We start from the raw sequence: 22,234 nt of genomic DNA on the forward strand, positions 1-22,234 counted from the left end.
TGAAGATTCCCTGTAAGACATGAGGTCACTGCCCCACACCGGACTATAAATTATACCATTAGATCTAGCACAATGGCGGCACACCTTGCATTGGAAGCGGTTCAGAAATTATTTCCATTCGGCTCATATTAGATTAATGCTGAACATTGGAGAATTTCATCTGTAGCATTTTATAGATTTGTTCAGATCAGCAGATGAAACCATAAAGCAGCTTAAACGTCATCACTGTGCACATGTTCCATCTTCTGTCCCTTCTTTTACCCACTTTATGACACACTTATTATTGGGGCAGCTCCGGCTCAGAAGCGGCCCCTCTCTATACGTAAAGTGAACGATGGCGGCAGAGGAGCCGCTGCAAGAAGGACGGAAACGCAGCATTTGGAAAAAGTCCAACAGCGTTTTTCTGAAGCGGCTTCGCCAGGAAAAAGTCAGCGGCTGAATGGCGTTACTAAGTCATCCCCAAGTCATAGGATAGAGGATCTCAGGGGGTCCGACTTCTGGGACTCCCATCGATCCAGAGAATGGGATGTTAAAACCCAGGAATCAAGCACACCACTGATCCACTCATGAGAGGGTTTTGCAAATGCCGGTTTCCCGATTCTAGTGACCCTGAGAATGGGGTAAAAGACCCCAGGAAAAACATGCGCCTCTGCTCTGCAGAGATTTCTTCACATACTTTATAGCCCTGTCCTCCAACTTCTGGGACCATCCCACGGTCAGTAAGGTATTTCCCGGGGGAATAACTCACTATCTTGGGAAAAACCCTTTAAAACACAAACATGCAGCTTTCAGGAATAACACATAATGGTACTTGCCTGTTAAAGCAATTTGATCTGTAGGATGAAACTTTATAGAGTTGACTGCAAGAAAAACATAGAATGTAATTATATAGGTTACTATAACAAATGCAAGGAAATATTTCCACAAATATTTATAGTTATTGCCACAATGAGAATTATATAAAAGCCATGACAGCGGCAAAAAGAATAGCTGCCATTAGGAATTGCTACATGTTAGGCGAGAAATAGCTCAATAAAACATCAGCTGCTGCAGAAGCTCATTTTGATGAAAAATAGTTATTTGTTACATTACACTGCACAAATCACTAACAAGAAACACTCACTTCTTTAAAATGAGGTTCTTCAGGAGCTTAAAGAGGTTGTCCGGGATTTTTACATGAATGGCGACTAACCCTCAGAATAGGTCAACCATATCTGTTCAGAGGGGTGCGACACCCGGCACTTCTGATGAACTGCTGTTCCCAGTGCTCAGCTGTGAAGCCGCACAACTGTATAGTGGCTGCTGCCGGTACTGCACATTCACCCGGGAGCCACAATACAGCTAACAAGTAAAGGAGAGAGGAGTGCGGTGGATCCCAGTCACTACCGCTGACAAAGGTTAATCCAGGCGCTAAGTATAAAAAATTAATTTATAGCAACGCGTTTCGGAGTAGAACCTACTCCTTCCTTAGGCATTTAAAGGCGTTGTCCGCAGACAATGTGTGATTGCAGACTTGTGAATCTTCGAGGCATGCACTGTGCGTTGTTTGCACCAGTAACGGTGGTGACGCATACATGTGTACTTAGACTTACCTGATCCGGCATGGCCCACATACTTGGTAAGGCATTTCCCTGTCTCTATGCTCCATAATAATGCGGTGTGATCTATAAAACATAACATCAGGAGTTAACCGTTTTCAAAACATTTCTAAAAAAAAAAAAAAAAAAAACACCTCTTAAATCCTTAAATCCACCGTAAACTGTAAATCCCTACGCTGCCCAAGTCCCAGACGGTCTCTACTTCCTGTTGCAGTATTGAGACCTCCTACATATGGACATGTGACCAGCTGCAGCCAATCACTGTCTGAGGTGTGGCATGTGGCTTAGTGGTCATTTCCTGAGCGCCAAGATGGACCAGGAAGTAGAAGAAACCAGTGAGGGACCCGGGAAGCATCAGAGCAGGCGCGGTGGTGGGGAGGATTGGTGAGGGAAGTATTATTTCCCTTTTTTTTTGTTTTGTGATACTATTCTGACCATATAAAACCATAAATAAAATGATGGTGTGAAAAGCCCCTTTTTCTCCCCTTCATGACTAGGTGATTTTTTATTTTTGTCTGTTTCGTTTCTTTCCTATAGTTTGTCAAGGGGACATAACTTTTTTAAGTCTTCTGTCGATATAGCCACGTGAGGACTTGGTGCTTTTTTTTTTTTTTTGTTAAAAGGACGAGATGTAGTTCTGAATTACACCAAAAATTTTGGCACATAATATACTGAAAAAAATATAATTATAAGAAAATGGTGAAAAAGCTGGGTTTTTTCATATTTAAAGCATTCATTGTGCGGTATGAATGAACTAGCAATATAGATCTTTTTATCATCTTAGGGTTAAAATTCTTTTTGTGTTGATATATTGGACTTTTGTGGACTGGAAAAAAAGGGGTTGAGGTAAACTTTTAAAAAAAATATATTTTGTTCCTTTTTTTTTTTACTTTATCTTTATTTTTTTAAATATTTAAAGGGACTAAACTGGCGATCATCTGATCGCTTATACTATATACTGCAACACTATAGTACTGACATTCTGCTACAAAGCGCTGCCTGTGGAGGACCAACATGGCAATTATAAGGGCCTTCAATAGGGCCCCCGACTGCCGTGGTAGTGCATGGGCACCAAGCGATCGTGCTGCAGGGTGCTGAGGGGAGATTAAGGGAACCAGTGCACAAGTGTAGTGCCGTTGGTCTTATAGGCAGACGTCAGACATAACAGCCTGAGCCCCCTCCAAAGACACAGACCCAGACTGTGCTGTACCACGTCAGGATGCCCGATGGGGTTAAAAGAAGTAAAAAAAAAAAAAAAAAAAAAAACGTCATGAATAATTAACAAAAATGTCTACCCATTAAGGGAATTACACAGAATTAAAAAAAAAACACCACCTTTTTCCCAATAAATGCCATTCCTGTTTATTTATGGTAACAGGTAAAAAGCTGAACTGCAATACCAGACAACCTATAGACATGAGGGGAACCACTTTTTAAGTTAACCAGCCCCGTTTTTACAATCCTGTAACTCTCTGTGCAGACAGGTCACTGAGATTACCTGCAGATGCGGTCCCTAGCACCACTGGCTGCGTCCGTGTAACACTGACGTCCCATAGACCGTCTCTGTGGCCAACGTACTCTTTCACTAACTGGCAAATTGCGCGAGAGGTTGTGGTCTTGAAGCTGGAGACGATCTAAAACAGATGAAAATGCACAATAATGTTATCTCACCCGTGAGAAAAATGTCAGAAACATGACTGAGAACCGTCCATTAATCAGTCCGTCAGTATGGGAACACAGGCGTTACCTCGGGCCATGATGGGATATTACACGGTCAGCATTATACTGCAGCCTGGTGTGCAAGCGAATAGCTAATCTGCATCTTTACATGCAAGGTCTTCTGGAGATAGAGATATATATATATATATATATATATATATATATATATATATATATATATTATATATATATATATAATATATATATATATATATAATATATATATATATATACACACACACACACACACACACACATACATATATATTGGAGGACTCGCTCATACTAATCGAAGGACTGCCAAAAAATTGAACGTGTTTAAACTACAGAGTTTGGAATGATACAGATCAGTCTGCCTCACTATGACCGAAATCGTAAAGATTTACAGACTCAAAATGTCACACACAAAATACAGTAGTCTGTTAGACTTATTAATAATATTCTAAATATCTGCCGATATATTGTAATGCAGCATGCTAGTTAAAGAGGCACTAAAGAAATATTTATCTGCAATAATAAGGGGGGATACAGTCTGCTGCCTATACATCATATAGGAGACACTGAGTCTGCTGTGTATACATCACATAGGATACAGAGTCTGCTGTATATACATCATATAGGATGCAGAGCCTGCTGTATAAACAGTGACGAGCAAAAGGGTAATAATGTTTTGAACTTTTGACTTTCAGGCTCCATATCTCACTGTCGACTACTGCTTCCAACATGAGACTACCATCATTTTAGACAGGAGGAAAACAGTAACAAATGCTGTGACATGACAAGAATCTGCATAACTAATCATATGCTAAATAGTTGTAAGTCAAATTTAGTCTATGTGCCCACGATGCAGAAATGCATCAAATTTTTCCTGAGCGTTTCTGCATCTCCCTGGCAGAAAAAAATGCATGCGGATTGTACATGCGGATTGTACATGCGTTTTTCCTGCCAGGGACATGCGGAAGTGAAGCGTTCTTCACATGCATTTCCGCATGCGGGTTGTCAAGCGCTATCCAAACGATTTTAGCATCACTTGGAAAGTGCTTGACAACTTGGTCACACTATATAAATCCATGGCCCCCGGTGTCCTTATCCGATCCGTCCTGGCTTACCGGCAGCTCGCGAAAGTCTAAAAGGACCTGCCATGACGTCATTTAGTTATGTGACGGGTCCTTTTAGACCATCGTGAGCTGCCGGCAAGCCAGGACGGATCGGATAAGGACACCAGGGGCCATCAGAAGGTAAGTATAATATTTATTTTTTTATTTTATTCTTTTTTTACAGGTACTATGATACCCGGGTCTGGAGGAGAGTCTCCTCTTCTCCAAACCCGGCTACCATCTGCACATTGAACCCCATGATATCCGCATGTGCATATCTAGTGATGCGGATGTCATGCGGTCCAATGCAAGTCAATGGCGGCGAAAACGCCGCAATTCCGCAAAATAATTGGTAGTGCTGCGGTTTTTTCCGCAATGACAATCCGCAGCGGAAATTTCCGCAGCATGTGCACAACATATGCGGATTATCATTGGGGAACATGGCAGACCTTCTACCAAGCGTTTTTAGGCATTTCCGCAGCGGAATAGCGGCTGTGGAAACACTTAAAAAATGCATAGTGGGCACACAGCTTTATGTATGAGATAGCCAAGATGATTGTCTATAAATTGATGGTAGTCTCATGTTTGAAGCAATAGTGGAGAGGGAGATATGGAGCCTGAAAGTCAAAAGTTCAGAACTTTGTTACCCTTTTGCTCGTCAGTGTACATCATATAGGATACACTGAGGCTGCTGTATATACAACAGATAGGAGACACGAAAGCTGATGTATATACAGCAGAGTCCCTCGGTATCTACTATGTGATGTACATACATCACATAGGAGACACCGAGAGACTCTACTGCATATTCATCACATAGGAGACACCGAGACTCTGCTGCATATACATCACATAGGGGAGACAAACTCTACTGTATATCTGTATATAGATCATATAGGCTAAATGGTAACTGCTGTATACTCATCGCAAGGGTATACAATGAGACTGCTGTAAAAATCACATAGGATACACCGATATTCTGCTGTATACATCACAATCATATAGGAGACACTGAGTCAGCTATATACATCAGGGGACAGCAGCTCTGTGTCACTGATCTATCACTGGCTGCTACTACACAACATTGAGATCATTATGAAGAGTCTGTAGCATCATGGGATATATACTTTGTATTATGGTAAATATATCAAAGGAGAAAAGAGAATCAAGACATTTGTCTTTAAAAATTGTTTAAGATGCATGTCATAGAAAAATTAAAATCCACAAGGCTTCTCCAGGTAAGGGGCATTCACCCACCTCCCCCTCTCTCACACAGAATCTCTAGATGGAGAAAGAGCTTACAATCTAAAACCCTTGTGGTAATAGGACCACATGTTTAACATATGGCAACGAGTAAATTATAGCCAAGAAGTGACAAAACTAATTAAAACTCCTTTTAAGGATAAAGGCTCCCTGCAGTGCCCAGGTGATTGAAACTGAATACCTATTGTGGGAAACAGGCAGAGTCTAGGGTTTGTGAATTGAAGAGTCAGAAGCTGCTATGATGAAAGAATCTTTGATAGCCAGTCCAGCTCCGGGTTCCAGATACGAATATTGGGGTTTGTATCGATCCGATATTGATGGAATATACAGTAGTGTTCAAAATAATAGCAGCGTTTTTTTTTTTTGTTTGTTTGTTTTTTTTTTTTTAATAGTGGGATTTTGCAGGGACTTCTTGCTAAGAGATTAGCTTCACACAGGCGTCTTCTAACTGTCACAGTACTCACAGGTAACTTGAGACTGTCTTTGGTCATCCTGGAGCTGATCATTGGCTGAGCCTTTGCCATTCTGGCTATTCTTCGATCCATTCGAATGGTAGTCTTCAGTTTTCTTCCACGTCTCTCTGGTTTAGGTTTCCATTTTAAAGCATTGGAGATCATTTTAGCTGAACAGCCTATCATTGTCTGCGCTGCTTTATAAGTTTTACCCTCTCCAATCAACTTTTTAATCAAAGTACACTGTTCTTCTGAACACTGTCTCGAATGACCCAGATTTCTCAGGCTTTCAAGGAGAAATAAATATACAACATGTGCTGGCTTCACCCTTAAATAAGAGCCACCTGATTCACACCTGTTTCTTCACAGAATGATTGACATCACTAATTGAATTCCACACTGCTATTATTTTGAACACACCCCCTTTCAATTATTCAAATACACAGACTCAAAAACATGCAGATCATGAATGCAGAGTCTTTCGGTTTTCTTAGAATCTACTGTACCAACTGGTAAATGGTTTGACATGTGGTAATATAATTTATACCAAAAACAGTGATTAATCTGGTTAGTCATATTGGACTGCTAATATTTTGAACAGTACTGTGCATTTTCAACTTCAGTACTAAGAGGGGAAGAAGATGCATATTTTTTCAGAACTGAATTTTTTCAGCCCCAAATTAATAGTGACCAGATAGCTAACAACAGCCATGCCATGTTTCCTATCTATGAAAAGGTAAAAATCACAAAAAATATGATGTCAATATTGAACGCCTGTGATCGTCAGGAATGGAGATGAATGATGGGGATTTCATAAAATCCTGAAGGGATGAGAACATCCCACAACTCGGCCCACATGAGGTCATCAAGCGGAGGTATGAGGGTGTAACTTAGGAGCTAATAAAAAGCAGAACCTGAGTCTGGATCAATTGTCATTACTTAAGAAGACATAGCTCGCTGTGAAAGTTCTGTACATTTCCCAATCGGATTGCTTCCATCCACTAAGCTCTGAGCCATCTCTGTGCCCAGTGTTTAGTAAGTTTCATTTGTTGATCCTTTTTATTTTATGTAATTGTATATGCTGTATTGTTTTGTCCTTTCTGTAAAATATTTTGTATTTTTTTTTTTTTTTTTTTTTTTATATATATAAACACTGCCTATCTTTCTGGATTAAATATACAAATTAATAGTTCTGTTCCTTTTTTTCTGTAAACCGCACTCATGAAGGCCATTCACTACCTGTACAGTGTCCAATCGGCCTGTCAACGATTGGTGGTTTCAGCTAATAATCTTTCCTGGGTTATTGTGGGGTTGGCAGTGACCGTACCGGGGGTATACACATATATTCCATGCGTTGGTATCGGAGGAGTATATACAAAACACTCACTGTGTGCTCTCAATAACCGGCCAATTAGTGGAAGCAGCCTCCTTCGTTAATAGTCGGTCAGTTGTACAATTGTCTTGACGAGTGCTTCTTTAAGCTGAAGTCACAATGTAGCTTCTGCACTCTAGTACAATGGCCACGCTAGAACCCTCAAAATAACTAACAGTACAGTTCAGGTGCATTCACACCACAGTGTACGTTGTGTGTTTTCACAAGAAAGCTTCCAATAAATACGTCAAATGAGTCCATAGGCCCCATTCACCCAACTAAGGCCCATTGTGTGTCATTTTGTCCTCAGTCAAGCTGGTAGGCTGTGTGAATAGATCCTTAATTGCTAGACCCACCCATAGATCACCTATATTACCTCTATGACCTGCAATGTACAAGCCAAACTGTCCAGACTGGATACATACCATTCAGGAATCAACTTGGGGTCAAAATGATCTGTGTTGGGTCTCTTGCTGAATTACTGGTATCCCTTCCAACATTGGCAGTTTCCAATTCTTCATTTATCATAACACCCGGTGTATAACCCTGAGTAAGAGGTCTATGTGAAATTTTTTTGAATCCGCAGTGGCAGGAAGGAGATGCAAGAGAGTTAAGATGCACAATGAAGGGGTTTGTATAGCATGAGAAAAAAGAAATAAGTCCAATTTTGTTTTTCTAGAATGAGCATCAATCCTGCAAATGGATTGGATGTAAATAAATGGGGTCAAGCTGCATAACAGTGGTCAAGAACTGCTGCAGATCGGTTTCTGGGGGGAAATGCAGAATATTTTTTTCTAATCCCTTACTTTTTTTTTTTTTTTTTTTAGGAATATTCCAAAAATACAAATTTACTGTTGTATGTATGCCTTTTGCAGCAAGACTTTTATATAGGAACAACCTTCTAAGGAAGGACCTAGTATCAGTCTTCCTATAGTGTTCCTCTAAGCCTCATATGTTCTTGTAAAGTTATGCCTGCAAGTTTCAGCCTGTAAGTTTCATACTGTTTTCTACTTCTAAGTCTTACAGACTAGTTGAATGTCACAGTGTATATATTTCCATACTGACAGATTCACAAATATCTCAGTTTTTTATTATTTTCAGGTCTTCGAGATGCCGAGTGAAAAAAAGAAAGGCTTTAAGCCCATACATTACCATACATTATACCAGTCTTGAATTTTCACTGAATTAATTGACAGGTGTTATAAAGCATTTGGGACTTAACATGGTTTAGAAACTTTCCCAGTTCTCAGTGAAACAACAGAAAGACAAAATGACCACCACCGATTATCCATGGAAGCCAGAAAAATAAATATGTGAAAGGATCGAAGTGGCAAGGGCCAAAAGGCAATGGCTTGGTGACAAAGTCAGATCATCTCCAAAAACAGCAGGTCTTGTGAGGAGTTCCCTCATGTAGTGGTTAGTACCTACCAAAAGTGGTCCAAGGAGGTTGCAACAGAGTCATAGGATTCCAAGACGTATTGAGGAGTGAAGGCTTTCTCATGGGTTATGAAACCACAGAAGAGCTGCGGAAACGCAAATTGCCAAGATAAAAAAAGCTGATGCAGACAATGACAAAAAGGTGTCAGAACACATAGATGCGGTGCCAAAAGCAGCCATATTGCTTACGAGAGCATCAGAACTGGACCATAGAACAACGAAAGGTGACTGGTCAGATGAATTACGGCAGAGTGCGTGCATCACTGACCAGGGGAAATGATGGCCAAGGAGGCAGTATGACATTCTGAAGAGAAACCTAGGTTCCTGGCATTCATGTGGATGTTACTTTAACGCAAGAAAGCTACCTAAAGTACAACTCTACAGGCTAAGGACATCCCTTTATCGCAACAGTTTTAGCTGATGGCAGTGCATTTTTCAGCAGGAATTTTAACCTTGCCACACTGCAATGTGAGGACCATGGCGAAGAGATCAAGGTGATGTCATGGCATCTAAAGTAGGCAATAAGCATCATACAGAATATCTTCCAATGCTTTCCAAAGAATTGGTTTACAATAATGCAAACACAAAAAAAATTTGCAAATGTCACCAAATTCACGAAGTGCAGGAGAGTCAGAGGTGTCCACATTGTGAATCTGACTGGATCTTCATGGGCACCTCTGACTCTTCCGCACTTGTTGACGTTTCCAAATTGTCCTTATTGCATTTGAAGATGTGATCTGTTTGGACAAACCCATTCTTTATCAGCACTGAAGATATTCTGCGTGCTGCTTATTGCCGAATGTCAGCTTACCAGCTAGGAGAGAGCCGGACAGCATATGGTTACAAGGGAGGGTGAGCCATTATACAAGGCTCTTGTTCTTCCAATAAAGGCTTGACTCATCTTTGTACCAGATACTACACAACACCTTTCCAGATCTTATGGAGTCCATAGCTCAGAACTGTTTTGACGACATCAGAGAACCTATAACATTATTAGGCGAGTGTTTTATGTTCTGTTGATCCATGATATCCACCAGGTATCTGTCCTACACATTTTTCAACATTCTTCTAAAACATCCTATGGTATAACAAAGAAACTTCCCGGCATTTTACTCAGTATCTACAGTTTTGTAGAAATTACTGAAGTTAGTCCTCATGCACACGGCCATATTACAGCTGCAAACAACTATCAAATTGTACAGAGAGACAGTATGGCATCCGCAACATTTTGTAGGGCCCAACTACATCTCTGTATGCCATTGAGTTCATACTGAGCCGTGTGGTCTTTTTTCTGCCCTTTTTCGTATGCACAAAAAAAAAAAAAAGAAGAAAAAAAAAGTAGTTGTATGCTCCATGGGGTACTGTATTTGGGAGGGATGTATGTGGATGTTATGTGTGTAAGTAAAAAAATTAAATTTTTTTTTTTATCAACGTCATGGTTCATTTTTCATCCATTCACATGCCTATTTTTTCACCATGCATTAGGTTGTGATCATGTATCCATTAATTTTAAAAGACAAGTGTGTTTTCGCCAGACAACTGGCATAAAACACTAAGAAGTTGCAACATTTTTGCACAAGGCTGAGTAGGGCGAAAATGTTATGACTTGACATTTTCAAGACAGCTTCAAGCAGCTCCACCAAAATGGCAGAAGCAAGACAAGACGGGACATGGCTGCGCCCGCTCGTCAAATTTATTGTGGTGGCAATTCTTAGGCCAGAAATTTTACTCCAGTCCTCGCTTTAAGGCCATGGCCCCAACATCAGTATTCGGTCAGTATTTTTTCTCAGGAGTGGGAGCCAAAACCAGGAGTGGGTGATAAATGCAGAATTGGTGACTTGTTTCTATTATACCTTTTCTCTGATTGTTCCTCACCTGGTTTTGGCTCCCACTCCTGAAAAAAAAATACTGACCGAATACTGATAGTGGGGCCGTGGCCTGAGTAACATTACTACTGCAAGGTGCAAGACATTGATAAGATAAGCCAAATTCATTAAGTGGTGTGCGTTTCTTAATGAATTTGACCCATCTTATTCCTGCACATTCCTTCTTAAGACTTACACAAAATGCAAGTCTTAATGAATCTGAGCCAATATGTCTGCCTGTGTAATGTTCTTGAAAGAAAAGAACGACAGCTCAATGCAAGTCCAGCCAAGTGTTGGAAGCCACATTATGAAAAGGTGACCATCTTGTCTCATCTTGACCATATATTAGAAGTAGAGAGTCAGACATCTTTGGCAATACAACATCCATTTCACTGACCCTACAACGCGGTGCTACCTTACAGTGTTTTTGGCCTTGATTTCTGCATCGGAAAAGAATTATAGCAGCCAAGACATCATGTTTGTATATAAAAGTCTACAGAGTGACCTTCAACATGACAGCAGGAGCAGAGTCTGAAGAACAGGTTGTAGAATAGAGGACATTTGCAGCGGGCAGATGTCTTACTCTGGAAGGGGAACATGACCGACAAATGTCCCTTTAGTACAAATGCTTTGGGTCATGACACTAATTATAGCCCTGCAAGGATATCAGGATGTCCTCCACCCTTAAAGATGTTGGTTTACTAATTGATTCAACAAATATACACTGCTCAAAAAAATAAAGGGGACACTAAAATACCACATCCTAGATATCACTGAATGAAATATTCCAGTTGCAAATCTTAATTCATTACACAGTAGAATGCATGGAGAACAATAAAACATAAAAATGAACAATGTAAATCAAAAATTAATATCCCATGGAGGTCTGGATTTAGAATGATACTCAAAATCAAAAGTGGAAAATCAAATTACAGGCTGATCCAACTTCAGTGGAAATGCCTCAACACAAGGAAATGATGCTCAGTAGTGTGTGGCGCCTCCACGTGCCTGTATGACCTCCCTACAACGCCTGGGCATGTTCCTGATGAGGTTGTGGATGGTCTCCTGTGGGATCTCCTCCCAGACCTGGATTAAAGCATCAGTCAACTCCTGGAATTCTGTGGTGCAACGTGACGTTGGTGGATGGAATGAGACATGATGTCCCAGATGTTCTCGATTAGATTCAGATCTGGGGAATGGGCAGGACAGTCCAAAGCCTTCATCATGCAGGAACTGCTGACACACTTGAGCCACATGAGGTCTGGCATTGTCCTGCATTAGGAGGAACCCAGGGCCAACCGCACCAGCATATGGTCTCACAATGGGTATGAGGATCTTACCCCGGTACCCAAAGGCAGTCAGGGGACCTCTGGCTAGCATATGGAGGGCTGTGCAGCCCTCCAAAAGAAATGCCTCCACACACCAATACTGATCCACTGCCAAACCGGTCAAGCTGGGGGATGTTGCAGGCAGCAGAACGTTCTCCACAGCATTGCCAGACTCTGTCACTTCTACCACATGTAGTTAGTGTGAATCTGCTCTCATTCGTGAAGAGCACAGGGCACCAATGTGGAATATGCCAAACGCCCTGAACGGTGTTGGGCTGTAAGCACAACACCCACTTGTTGATGTCAGACCCTCACACCACCCTCATGGAGTCTGTTTCTGACAATTTGAGCAGACACATGGATGTTAGTGGCCTGCTGGAGGTCATTTTGCAGGGCTCTGGCAGTGCTCCTCCTGTTCCTCCTTGCACAAAGGAGGAAGTAGCGGTCCTGATGCTGGGTTGTTGCCCTCCTACGGCCTCCTATACATCTCCTGGTATCTGCTCCATGCTCTGGACACTGTGCTGACAGACTCAGCTACCCTTCTTGCCATAGTTCGCACTGATGTGTCATCCTGGATGAGCTGCACTATCTGAGCAACTTCTGTGGGTTGTACTGTTGACAACTCCTCGTGTTACTGTACCTCTAGGGGTGAGAGCAATGGCAAAATGCAAAAGTGACCAAAACTACAGCCAAAAAGGATGAGAACAGAGAAATGGTCTGTGGTCACCACCTGCAGAACCACTCTTTTTATAGGGGTTGTCTTGTTAATTGCTGATCATTTCTACTGATTGTCTGTTCCATTTGCACAACAGCAGAAATTGATTCACAATCAGTGTGGCTTCATAATTGGACAGGTAGATTTCACAGAAGCGTGATTGACTTGGAGTTACATTGTGTTGTTTAAGCAAGTTTTCCCTTCATTTTTTTGAGCAGTGTGTATTAGGACCTTATTAGGAATAAGATGAATTCTCCTTCTAAAATTTCAGGAAAAGGCTCTGTTCACACCGTTCATGCAAGAAGTGAAAACGACATGGCAGATTACTCACACGGTGGATCACAACGATGTCGTGCAGATGCAACTAACGCATCATCATAGACTTTGACCTATATTGTTTTTAACTTGTATAAATGGACGGAAATTAGATTAATTTTGTTTTTGGACATCCGACTGCAGTGCACTGTAGGAAATAAGTGTTAGCCAGATAAAGCTAGGCATCATGCACAAGGTCATATAACAGTTCTGCGTCATACAGACCCATAATACGGCACCCATTGCCTCGTATCGTACCTCTGTGTGTCATGGATTCCAAAAGAATTAAAGAGTAGAGCGTTATAATGGAGTTACTGCCACACAGGGGGCTCATACATCAATCCACATAGAGCCCATGGGTCACTTATAAACCGGTAGAGTCTCCATGTGCCATGGAACAGGGCATGAAACGATTGAATACAGAACAGTCATTTAGTGATTTGGAAACTAGTTCCCACTACTAAATGAATAAGTCATCTGGGTGTATTGTTTCACACTGGCACCGCCTATGCTTAAAAGAGTTGGAAAAGTATATAAGGTATCCCACTATGTGTAGGGGATAACTTCGAACCCTGGGGGTCCAACTGTTGGGACCCCTAGTAACCAAGCAAAGCCCAGCCTGAATGGAGTGAAGGTCGAGCGTTCACACCTCCGCTCAATCCACTGTCCATGGGACAAAATATTGGCTGTGATTATTTTTCAAGTTGTCCAGAAAAAAAAAAAATCATCAAGTTGTCAACTCTACATCAGGGCCAACTGACCATCTAGTATGTATAGCATGGTGGGGTTTGTATGTTCCCTCAACAGTAGAAGTCAGGGGAAAAAAAAAAAAATAGGACTAGGCAATATGAATTTCAACATGCCCGATCCTTCGATCTCAAAAGGGACCTAGGCCCTGATTCACTAACGATTTTACACAGGAAAACTGGAGCTTTGAAAAACAGCAAATTATTTTCACTATTTTTTGTTCTCCCTGTTGAGATAACTCTAGAGCAGGGTTCCCCAACTCCAGTCCTCAAGGCCCACCAACAGGTCATGTTTTCAGGATTTCCTTAGTATTACACAGGTGATAATTGCATCACCTGCACAGGCAATAATTCCATCACCTGTGCAATACTAAGGAAATCCTGAAAACATGACCTGTTGGTGGGCCTTGAGGACTGGAGTTGGGGAACCCTGCTCTAGAGAACCGGCTGCTAGCCAAAGTGTATGACCAGCGTTACCAAAAGGGTCAATTACCAAAACGACAACGAAGAGGACCTTCAAAAAAAATAAGGAGACATTAGATTGAAGACACTGCAGGAAAGAACGCGTTCAATCCGCAATCCAGAGCAAAGCTGTTAAATAATCAGATCGAGGTTAGTGTACACGTCATTCACACACAGCATTTCCACGGTTAGTAAGTGAAGCACGACAGTATAGGAGGTTAAAACAAATATGCCAGTGACTTCAATGGTAAATTGTAGGAAGAGCTCAAGTAAACTGGATTGAATGGCTATCATACCTTTCAACTGCACATTTATGTATCTGTGCTAATCCAGTGGTAGCCGCAAGGTTTCAGAAAATTTTGGGCCCTATGTCATTATACTATGGGGGTTATAAAACTAAACTGCTTATGCACTAAAATGCCTGAAAATATGACCCTTAATAATACTTTCCCACGTTTAGTCTACCATAAAAAAAAACTCATTTATTCAAGCAAATGTGGACAGAAACGGTGATTTTTCTTTTCTAAATGTTAATAAAACATCAATTTACCTTTTATTATAAACTACCATGAACACAACAGTAAAACCTACAAAAGACAAAAAATATCTCATACCCTACCATCATTATATATAAATGTAAAGCAAAGTCGCATATTAAATATAGGGAACTTAGTGAACTATTTTTGATCAAAAAAAGTATACAAGCCGTCCCACCAGCGGCAAGGTGACCCTAAATTGGGACGGTTCTACACTGTCTATATTAAAAACCTTACTGTATATCAGAGTTGAAGTAATGCATATAAAAGGGTAGACAAATAGAACCGGGTCCCAATATCAGACCACCTAAGCCCATGGTAAGCTACATATATACTAATCAGCTCAACAAAGGGGATGCCACACCCTTAATTTGCACAGAATGCAAACAAGACAAAAAATCAAGCAATGTGAACTGAGGTCTAAGAAATAAAACATCAATTTACCTTTTATTGCAAACTACCATGAACACAACAGTATTACTAGTGATGGCAGAAAAACCTCCAGCAGGCCACAAAAGTGCATGTGTCTGCACAAACGGTTAGAAACCGACTCCATGAGGGTGGTATGAGGGCCCGACGTCCACAGATGGGGGTTATGCTCACAGCCCAACACCGTGCAGGACGCTTGGCATTTGCCACAGAACACCAGGACTGGCAAAGTCGCCACTGGCGCCCTGTGCTCTTCACAGATGAAAGCAGGTTCACACTGAGCACATGTGACTGAGTCTGGAGACGCCGTGGAGAGCGATCTGCTGCCAGCAACATCCTTCAGCATGACCGGTTTGGCAGTGGGTCAGTAATGGTGTGGGGGGGCATTTCTTTGGAGGGCAGCACAGCCCTCCATGTGCTCGCCAGAGGTAGCCTGACTGCCATTAGGTACCGAGATGAGATCCTCAGACCCCTTGTGAGACCATATGCTGGTGTGGTTGGCCCTGGGTTAATCCTAATGCAGGACAATGCCAGACCTCATGTGGCTGGAGTGTGTCAGCAGTTCCTGCAAGATGAAGACATTGAAGCTATGGACTGGCCCGCCCGTTCCCCACACCTGAATCCGATTGAACAAATCTGGGACATCATGTCTCGCTCCATCCACCAACGTCACATTGCACCACAGACTGTCCAGGAGTTGGCGGATGCTTTAGTCCAGGTCTGGGAGGAGATCCCACAGGAGACAATCCGCAACCTCATCAGGAGCATGCCCGGGCGTTGTAGGGAGGTCATACAGGCACGTGGAGGCCACACACAATACTGAGCCTCATTTTGACTTGTTTTAAGGACATTACATCAAAGTTGGATCAGCCTGTAGTGTGTTTTTCCACTTTAATTTTGGGGGTGACTCCAAATCCAGGCCTCCATTGGTTAATAAATTTAATTTCCATTGATGGTTTGTGTGTGATTTTGTTGTCAGCACATTCAACTTTGTACAGAACAAAGTATAAAATGAGAATATTTCATTCATTCAGATCTTTAATATCCCCATCAATGATCCCCTCTCCCAATCTGCCTCTCATCTACTGTCTCTAACCTCCTCATTCGGCCTGTCACAATTTACTAATTCTCCTACGCATGAAGACGGGAATACTCTGGACCTGGTTTTCTCCCGTCTCTGCTCGCTGCATGACTTTACTAAGTCCCCTCTCCCGCTCTCGGACCACAACCTTCTTTCCTTCTCTGTCAAGAACTGTCTCCTGACCCGGGACACCCCCACTTACCACACTTATAGGAATACACGTACCATTAATACCCAGCAGCTTATAGACAATCTCCATGCATTGTCACACTACAATAATACACTGAAGAGTGCCCTAGATGAAGCAGCTATTTCTACTCGCAGAAAGACCCGACACAGACAACGGCAGCCCTGGCACACAATGCTAACACGCTTTCTTCAGCGTTGATCAAGGTGTGCAGAGTGTCAGTGGCGAAAATCTCTTTTAGCAGAGGACTTCATCCACTATAAATTCATGCTCAAAACCTATAACTCTGCTCTTCATCTGGCCAAACAATCCTACTTCACCACCCTCATCACTTCACTGTCCAACAATCCAAAATGACTTTTTGAAACCTTAAACTCCCTGCTGAAACCTAAAGCACAGGCCCCCACCACCAACCTCAGTGGGGAGGATCTGGCCACTTATTTCCTAGAAAAAAAAACAACCACATCCATCAAGAACTCTCAGCCCAATCTCCTCCGTGCCTGGATCCCCTTCCCTGCCGCACTTCAAGCTCACTTGCCTTCTTTGAGCCTGTTACAGAAGAAGAAGTTACCCAGCTCCTCATTTCTTCTCGACCTACAACCTGCAACAGTGACACCAGTCCTTCACATCTCCTGCAGTCTCTCTCACTGGTGATCACCACTCACCTGACTAAAATACCTCTCTCTTTCTTCAGGTACCTTTCCCTCCTCACTTAAACATGCTATCATAACCCCTTTACTTAAAAAACACAATCCCTGGACCAGAACTGCACTGCTAACTACAGACCTGTCTCTAACCTTCCTTTCATCTCTAAACTCCTGGAACGCCTGGTCCACTCCCGTCTAATCTGCTATCTCTCAGGTAACTCTCTCCTCGACACTCTACAATCTGGTTTCCGCTCCTTAGGCTATGTGCCCACGATGCAGAAATGCTCCGGATTTTTCTGCATTTCTGCATCTTTCTGGCAGAAAAAACGCATGCGGATTGTACATGCGGATTGTACATGCGGATTGTACATGCGTTTTTCCTGCCAGGGACAAGTGGAAGTGAAGCGTTCTTCACATGCATTTCCGCATGGGGTTGTCAAGCACTTTCCAATCGATTTTAGCATCACTTGGAAAGTGCTTGACAACTTGGTCACACTATATAAATCCATGCAAACGGCATGGATTTATATAGTGTGACCTTAAAGAATGGTAAAAAATAAAAAAATAAATCTATACTTACCTTCTGATGGCCCCCAGAGTCTTGCTTCGCTCCGTCCTGGCTGCCAGCAGCGGTACACTGAAGGACCTGCCGTCACATGACTAAATGACGTCAGAGCAGGTCCTTCAGTCCACCGCGATCTGCCGGCAAGCGAAGACAAACGCACCGCGGGCCATCAGAAGGTAATTATAATGTTTATTTTATTCTTTTTTTTACAGGTTCTATGGTACCCGGGTCTGGAGGAGAGTCTCCTCTTCTCCAGACCCGGGTACCATCCGCACATTGAAAAGCATGGAATGCGCAGATGCAGTGATGCGTAATCCAAGCGTTCCAATGCAAGTCAATGGCGGCAAAAAAGCAGCGCTTCCGCAAAATAATTGGTAGTGCTGCGTTTTTTTCTGCAATGATAATGTGCAGCATGTGCACAGCACATGCGGATCATCATGGGGGAACATTGGAGACCTTTTACCAAGCGTTTTTTAAGCATTTCCGCAGCGGAATTGCCGCTGCTAAAACACTTAAAAAACGCATCGTGGGCACACAGTCTTACACTCCACTGAAACTACCCTCACTAAAGTCTCTAATGATCTACTAACAGCTAAATCCAAAGGTCACTGCTCCCTGCTGATTCTCCTGGATCTCCAGCTCCTCCTCGCTATGCTCCGCACTATTGGCCTCAAGGACAATGTTCTCTCCTGGTTCTCCTCCTACCTCTCTGACCGCTCCTTCACCGTTTCTTTTGCCGGCTCCTCTTCCTCTCCTCGTCCACTATCGGGGTTCCGCAGGGCTCAGCCCTAGGCCCCCTTCTCTTCTCTCTATACACTGCCCCTATTGGACAAACAATCAGCAGATTTGAGTTCCAGTATCATCTCTATGCTGACGAGACTCAACTATACACGTCTTCACCTGACATTACCCCTACCCTAATACAAAATACCAAGGATTGTTTGTCTGCTGTCTCTAACATCATGTCCTCCCTCTATCTTAAACTGAATCTCTCTAAAACTGAACTTCTTGTGTTTTTCCCCTCTACTAACCCAACTCTACCTAACATCGAAATTACCTTGGGGGGTTCAACCATAACTCTCAAGCAGCACGCCCGCTGCCTTGGGGTCATATTCGACACTAACCTTTACTTTACTCCCTATATCCGATCACTCACTCGCTCTTGTCACCTGCATCTTAAAAACATCTCCAGAATCCGACCTTTTCTCACCTTTGAAACTGCTAAAACTCTGTCGCTCTTATTCACTCTAATCTGGACTACTGCAACTCTCGTCTGATCAGTCTCCCTCTTACCAAACTTAATACTCTCCAATCCGTCCTGAATGCGGCAGTAAGGGTCGTATTTCTGTCCAGCCGCTTCACCGATGCTTCCATCTTATGCCAGTCATTACACTGGTTGCCCGTCCGCTACAGGGTCCAATATAAATTCATCGCTCTCACCCACAAAGTTCTCCATAGTTCTGCACCGCCTAATATCTCCTCTCTCATCTCTGTCTATCGCCCTACACGTGCCCTCCGTTCTACAAATGACCTAAGACTAACATCCCCCATAATCCGAACCTCGCACCTCCATCTCCAAGACTTCTTTGGTGCTGCGCCAGTTCTCTGGAATGCACTACCCCAGGTGATCCGACTGATGCCTAGCCCCCATGTCTTCAAGCACGCTTTAAAAACCCATCTCTTTAAACAGGCCTACCTCCTCAAATACCCAGTAAACTAACTTTCCACTGTTCCCTCCTAAATATTATTCAGAATCTGTTCCCTACTCTTCATCTGTCTCCACACCCTGCATGCACAAGATAACTACACTCGGTACTTGAGTATTGCACTTAAACATACTGGTAGATGACCGGATCATGCAGCTTTATATGAAAATCCTTATTTATTAGAATTGCCAGACCTGAAATAACAAGCACTTTTCACCTATTGTGTCCCCCCATTTCCTTGTAGATTGTAAGTGTTCCCTTTATTTTTTTGAGCAGTGTAAATATATAGTTCATTACACCCTTCAAAGGCAGCGCTCCTACTCCAACTGTAACACATCTGGACGGCTTCTGCAAGGCTGAAAGGAAAGCACTTAGCTTCTGAGCAGCGTTACATTACCAGGATCCCATGGAGTAGACGGCAGCAGCAAAATAATGCTCATAGGGTCAATGGAGTAACCGTGCTGATGAGACAATCCGTCAGCCAGAGGAGAACAAAATATTTCTACTGCACTCTGTTTACTTGCATGGTATTAAAAGTAAAGAGGGTTTCATCACCGCTTTGCATTTTATATATGGGCCAAGTGTGCTTTAAAAAATAAATATCGATTCCTCCTCCATACTGCTGGCTGGGTGGCCTGACCGTGGTCTCTGGCATTTCAACCAATCAGTGGCCACAGTGGGCAACCAAAGGGTCACCACTGAATGCATTAATTTGCTTCAGCAGTAACAGACTAACAAGGCTGGAGAGACGAGGGGCGGCGTGGCTGGCGAGACGAGGGGCGGCGGCTGGCGAGACGAGGGGCGGCGTGGCTGGAGAGACGAGGGGCGGCGTGGCTGGAGAGACGAGGGGCGGCGTGGCTGGAGAGACGAGGGGCGGCGTGGCTGGAGAGACGAGGGGCGGCGTGGCTGGAGAGACGAGGGGCGGCGTGGCTGGAGAGACGAGGGGCGGCGTGGCTGGAGAGACGAGGGGCGGCGTGGCTGGAGAGACGAGGGGCGGCGTGGCTGGAGAGACGAGGGGCGGCGTGGCTGGAGAGACGAGGGGCGGCGTGGCTGGAGAGACGAGGGGCGGCGTGGCTGGAGAGACGAGGGGCGGCGGCTGGTCAGGGGACCATATGTTTTTTAATATTCTGAAAGCACGCTCTGCCCATATACACAGTTGCAATCAAAATTAACCCTCGTTAAAAATTAGACTTATTAGGAAAAAATTTACAAACCACTCATTCAACCACTTGATGACAACCATCTTTAACACTTAGTAGAGCACCTCTGGCTGCTATGACCAGCTGAAAAAGTGATGCATAGCCAGACACCAGATTCTGGTAGCTTTCATGAGAAATCCTGGCCTATTCTTCATGGGCAAAGGCTTCCAGCTCACTAATATTCTTGGATTGCCAAGAGAAGGCCCAAAAAGTTAGAGAACCTGAAAGCTGATAATTGCTGCCCGAACCACTTAAGCACAATTCATATTAGAGCGCTCCATGGCAACACGCCCTCTCCATTTTATTATTCAGGGAGAGCATGCGTAGTTCACACTAGAGCACTCTTTGGCAACACATAATGTCTATCCTATTATTCTGAAAGAGCATGAACAGTTTACATCAGAGCGTTATGGGGCAGCACGCCCTCTCTATCCTAATATTCTGGGAGAGCATGAACAGTTTACATCAGAGAACTCTGTGGCAGCACGCCCTCTCTATCCTAATATTCTGGGAGAACATGAACAGTTTACATCAGAGCGTTATGGGGCAGCACGCCCTCTCTATTCTATTATTCTGGGAGAGCATGAACAGTTTACATCAGAGCGCTCTGTGGCAGCACGCCCTCTCTATCCTAATATTCTGGGAGAGCATGAACAGTTTACATCAGAGCGTTATGGGGCAGCACGCCCTCTCTATCCTAATATTCTGGGAGAGCATGAACAGTTTACATCTGAGCGCTCTGTGGCAGCACGCCCTCTCTATTCTATTATTCTGGGAGAACATGAACAGTTTACATCAGAGCGTTATGGGGCAGCACGCCCTCTCTATCCTAATATTCTGGGAGAGCATGAACAGTTTACATCAGAGCGTTATGGGGCAGCACGCCCTCTCTATTCTATTATTCTCGGAGAACATAAACAGTTTACATCAGAGCGTTATGGGGCAGCACGCCCTCTCTATTCTAATATTCTGGGAGAGCATGAACAGTTTACATCAGAGCGTTATGGGGCAGCACGCCCTCTCTATCCTAATATTCTGGGAGAGCATGAACAGTTTACATCAGAGCGTTATGGGGCAGCACGCCCTCTCTATCCTAATATTCTGGGAGAGCATGAACAGTTTACATCAGAGCGTTATGGGGCAGCACGCCCTCTCTATTCTATTATTCTGGGAGAGCATGAACAGTTTACATCAGAGCGCTCTGTGGCAGCACGCCCTCTCTATTCTATTATTCTGGGAGAGCATGAACAGTTTACATCAGAGCGTTATGGGGCAGCACGCCCTCTCTATTCTATTATTCTGGGAGAGCATGAACAGTTTACATCAGAGCGCTCTGTGGCAGCACGCCCTCTCTATCCTAATATTCTGGGAGAGCATGAACAGTTTACATCAGAGCGTTATGGGGCAGCTCGCCCTCTCTATCCTAATATTCTGGGAGAGCATGAACAGTTTACATCTGAGCGCTCTGTGGCAGCACGCCCTCTCTATTCTATTATTCTGGGAGAACATGAACAG

General features: G+C 43.3%; 1 protein-coding gene across 4 annotated transcripts in view; it reads right to left on the bottom strand.

The window, feature by feature from the left end:
- WDR37 (WD repeat domain 37) overlaps positions 1 to 22,234 on the bottom strand; it is a 191,033-nt gene that overhangs the window by 66,835 nt on the left and 101,964 nt on the right. For all 4 annotated transcript variants that reach the window (XM_073677655.1, XM_073677654.1, XM_073677652.1 and 1 more), the window contains 3 exons: positions 3,097 to 3,232; positions 1,593 to 1,664; positions 816 to 860 (listed from right to left, as the gene is read on the bottom strand). In XM_073677655.1, coding sequence (XP_073533756.1) covers positions 816 to 860; positions 1,593 to 1,664; positions 3,097 to 3,232 — 253 coding nt within the window. The remainder of the gene's footprint in view (positions 1 to 815; positions 861 to 1,592; positions 1,665 to 3,096; positions 3,233 to 22,234) is intronic.

The sequence above is a fragment of the Phyllobates terribilis genome, unplaced genomic scaffold (genome assembly GCF_046119375.1).
Source record: "Phyllobates terribilis strain yellow unplaced genomic scaffold, ASM4611937v1 Scaffold_4__5_contigs__length_816908805, whole genome shotgun sequence".
In the NCBI taxonomy this organism is placed as follows: Eukaryota; Metazoa; Chordata; class Amphibia; order Anura; family Dendrobatidae; genus Phyllobates; species Phyllobates terribilis.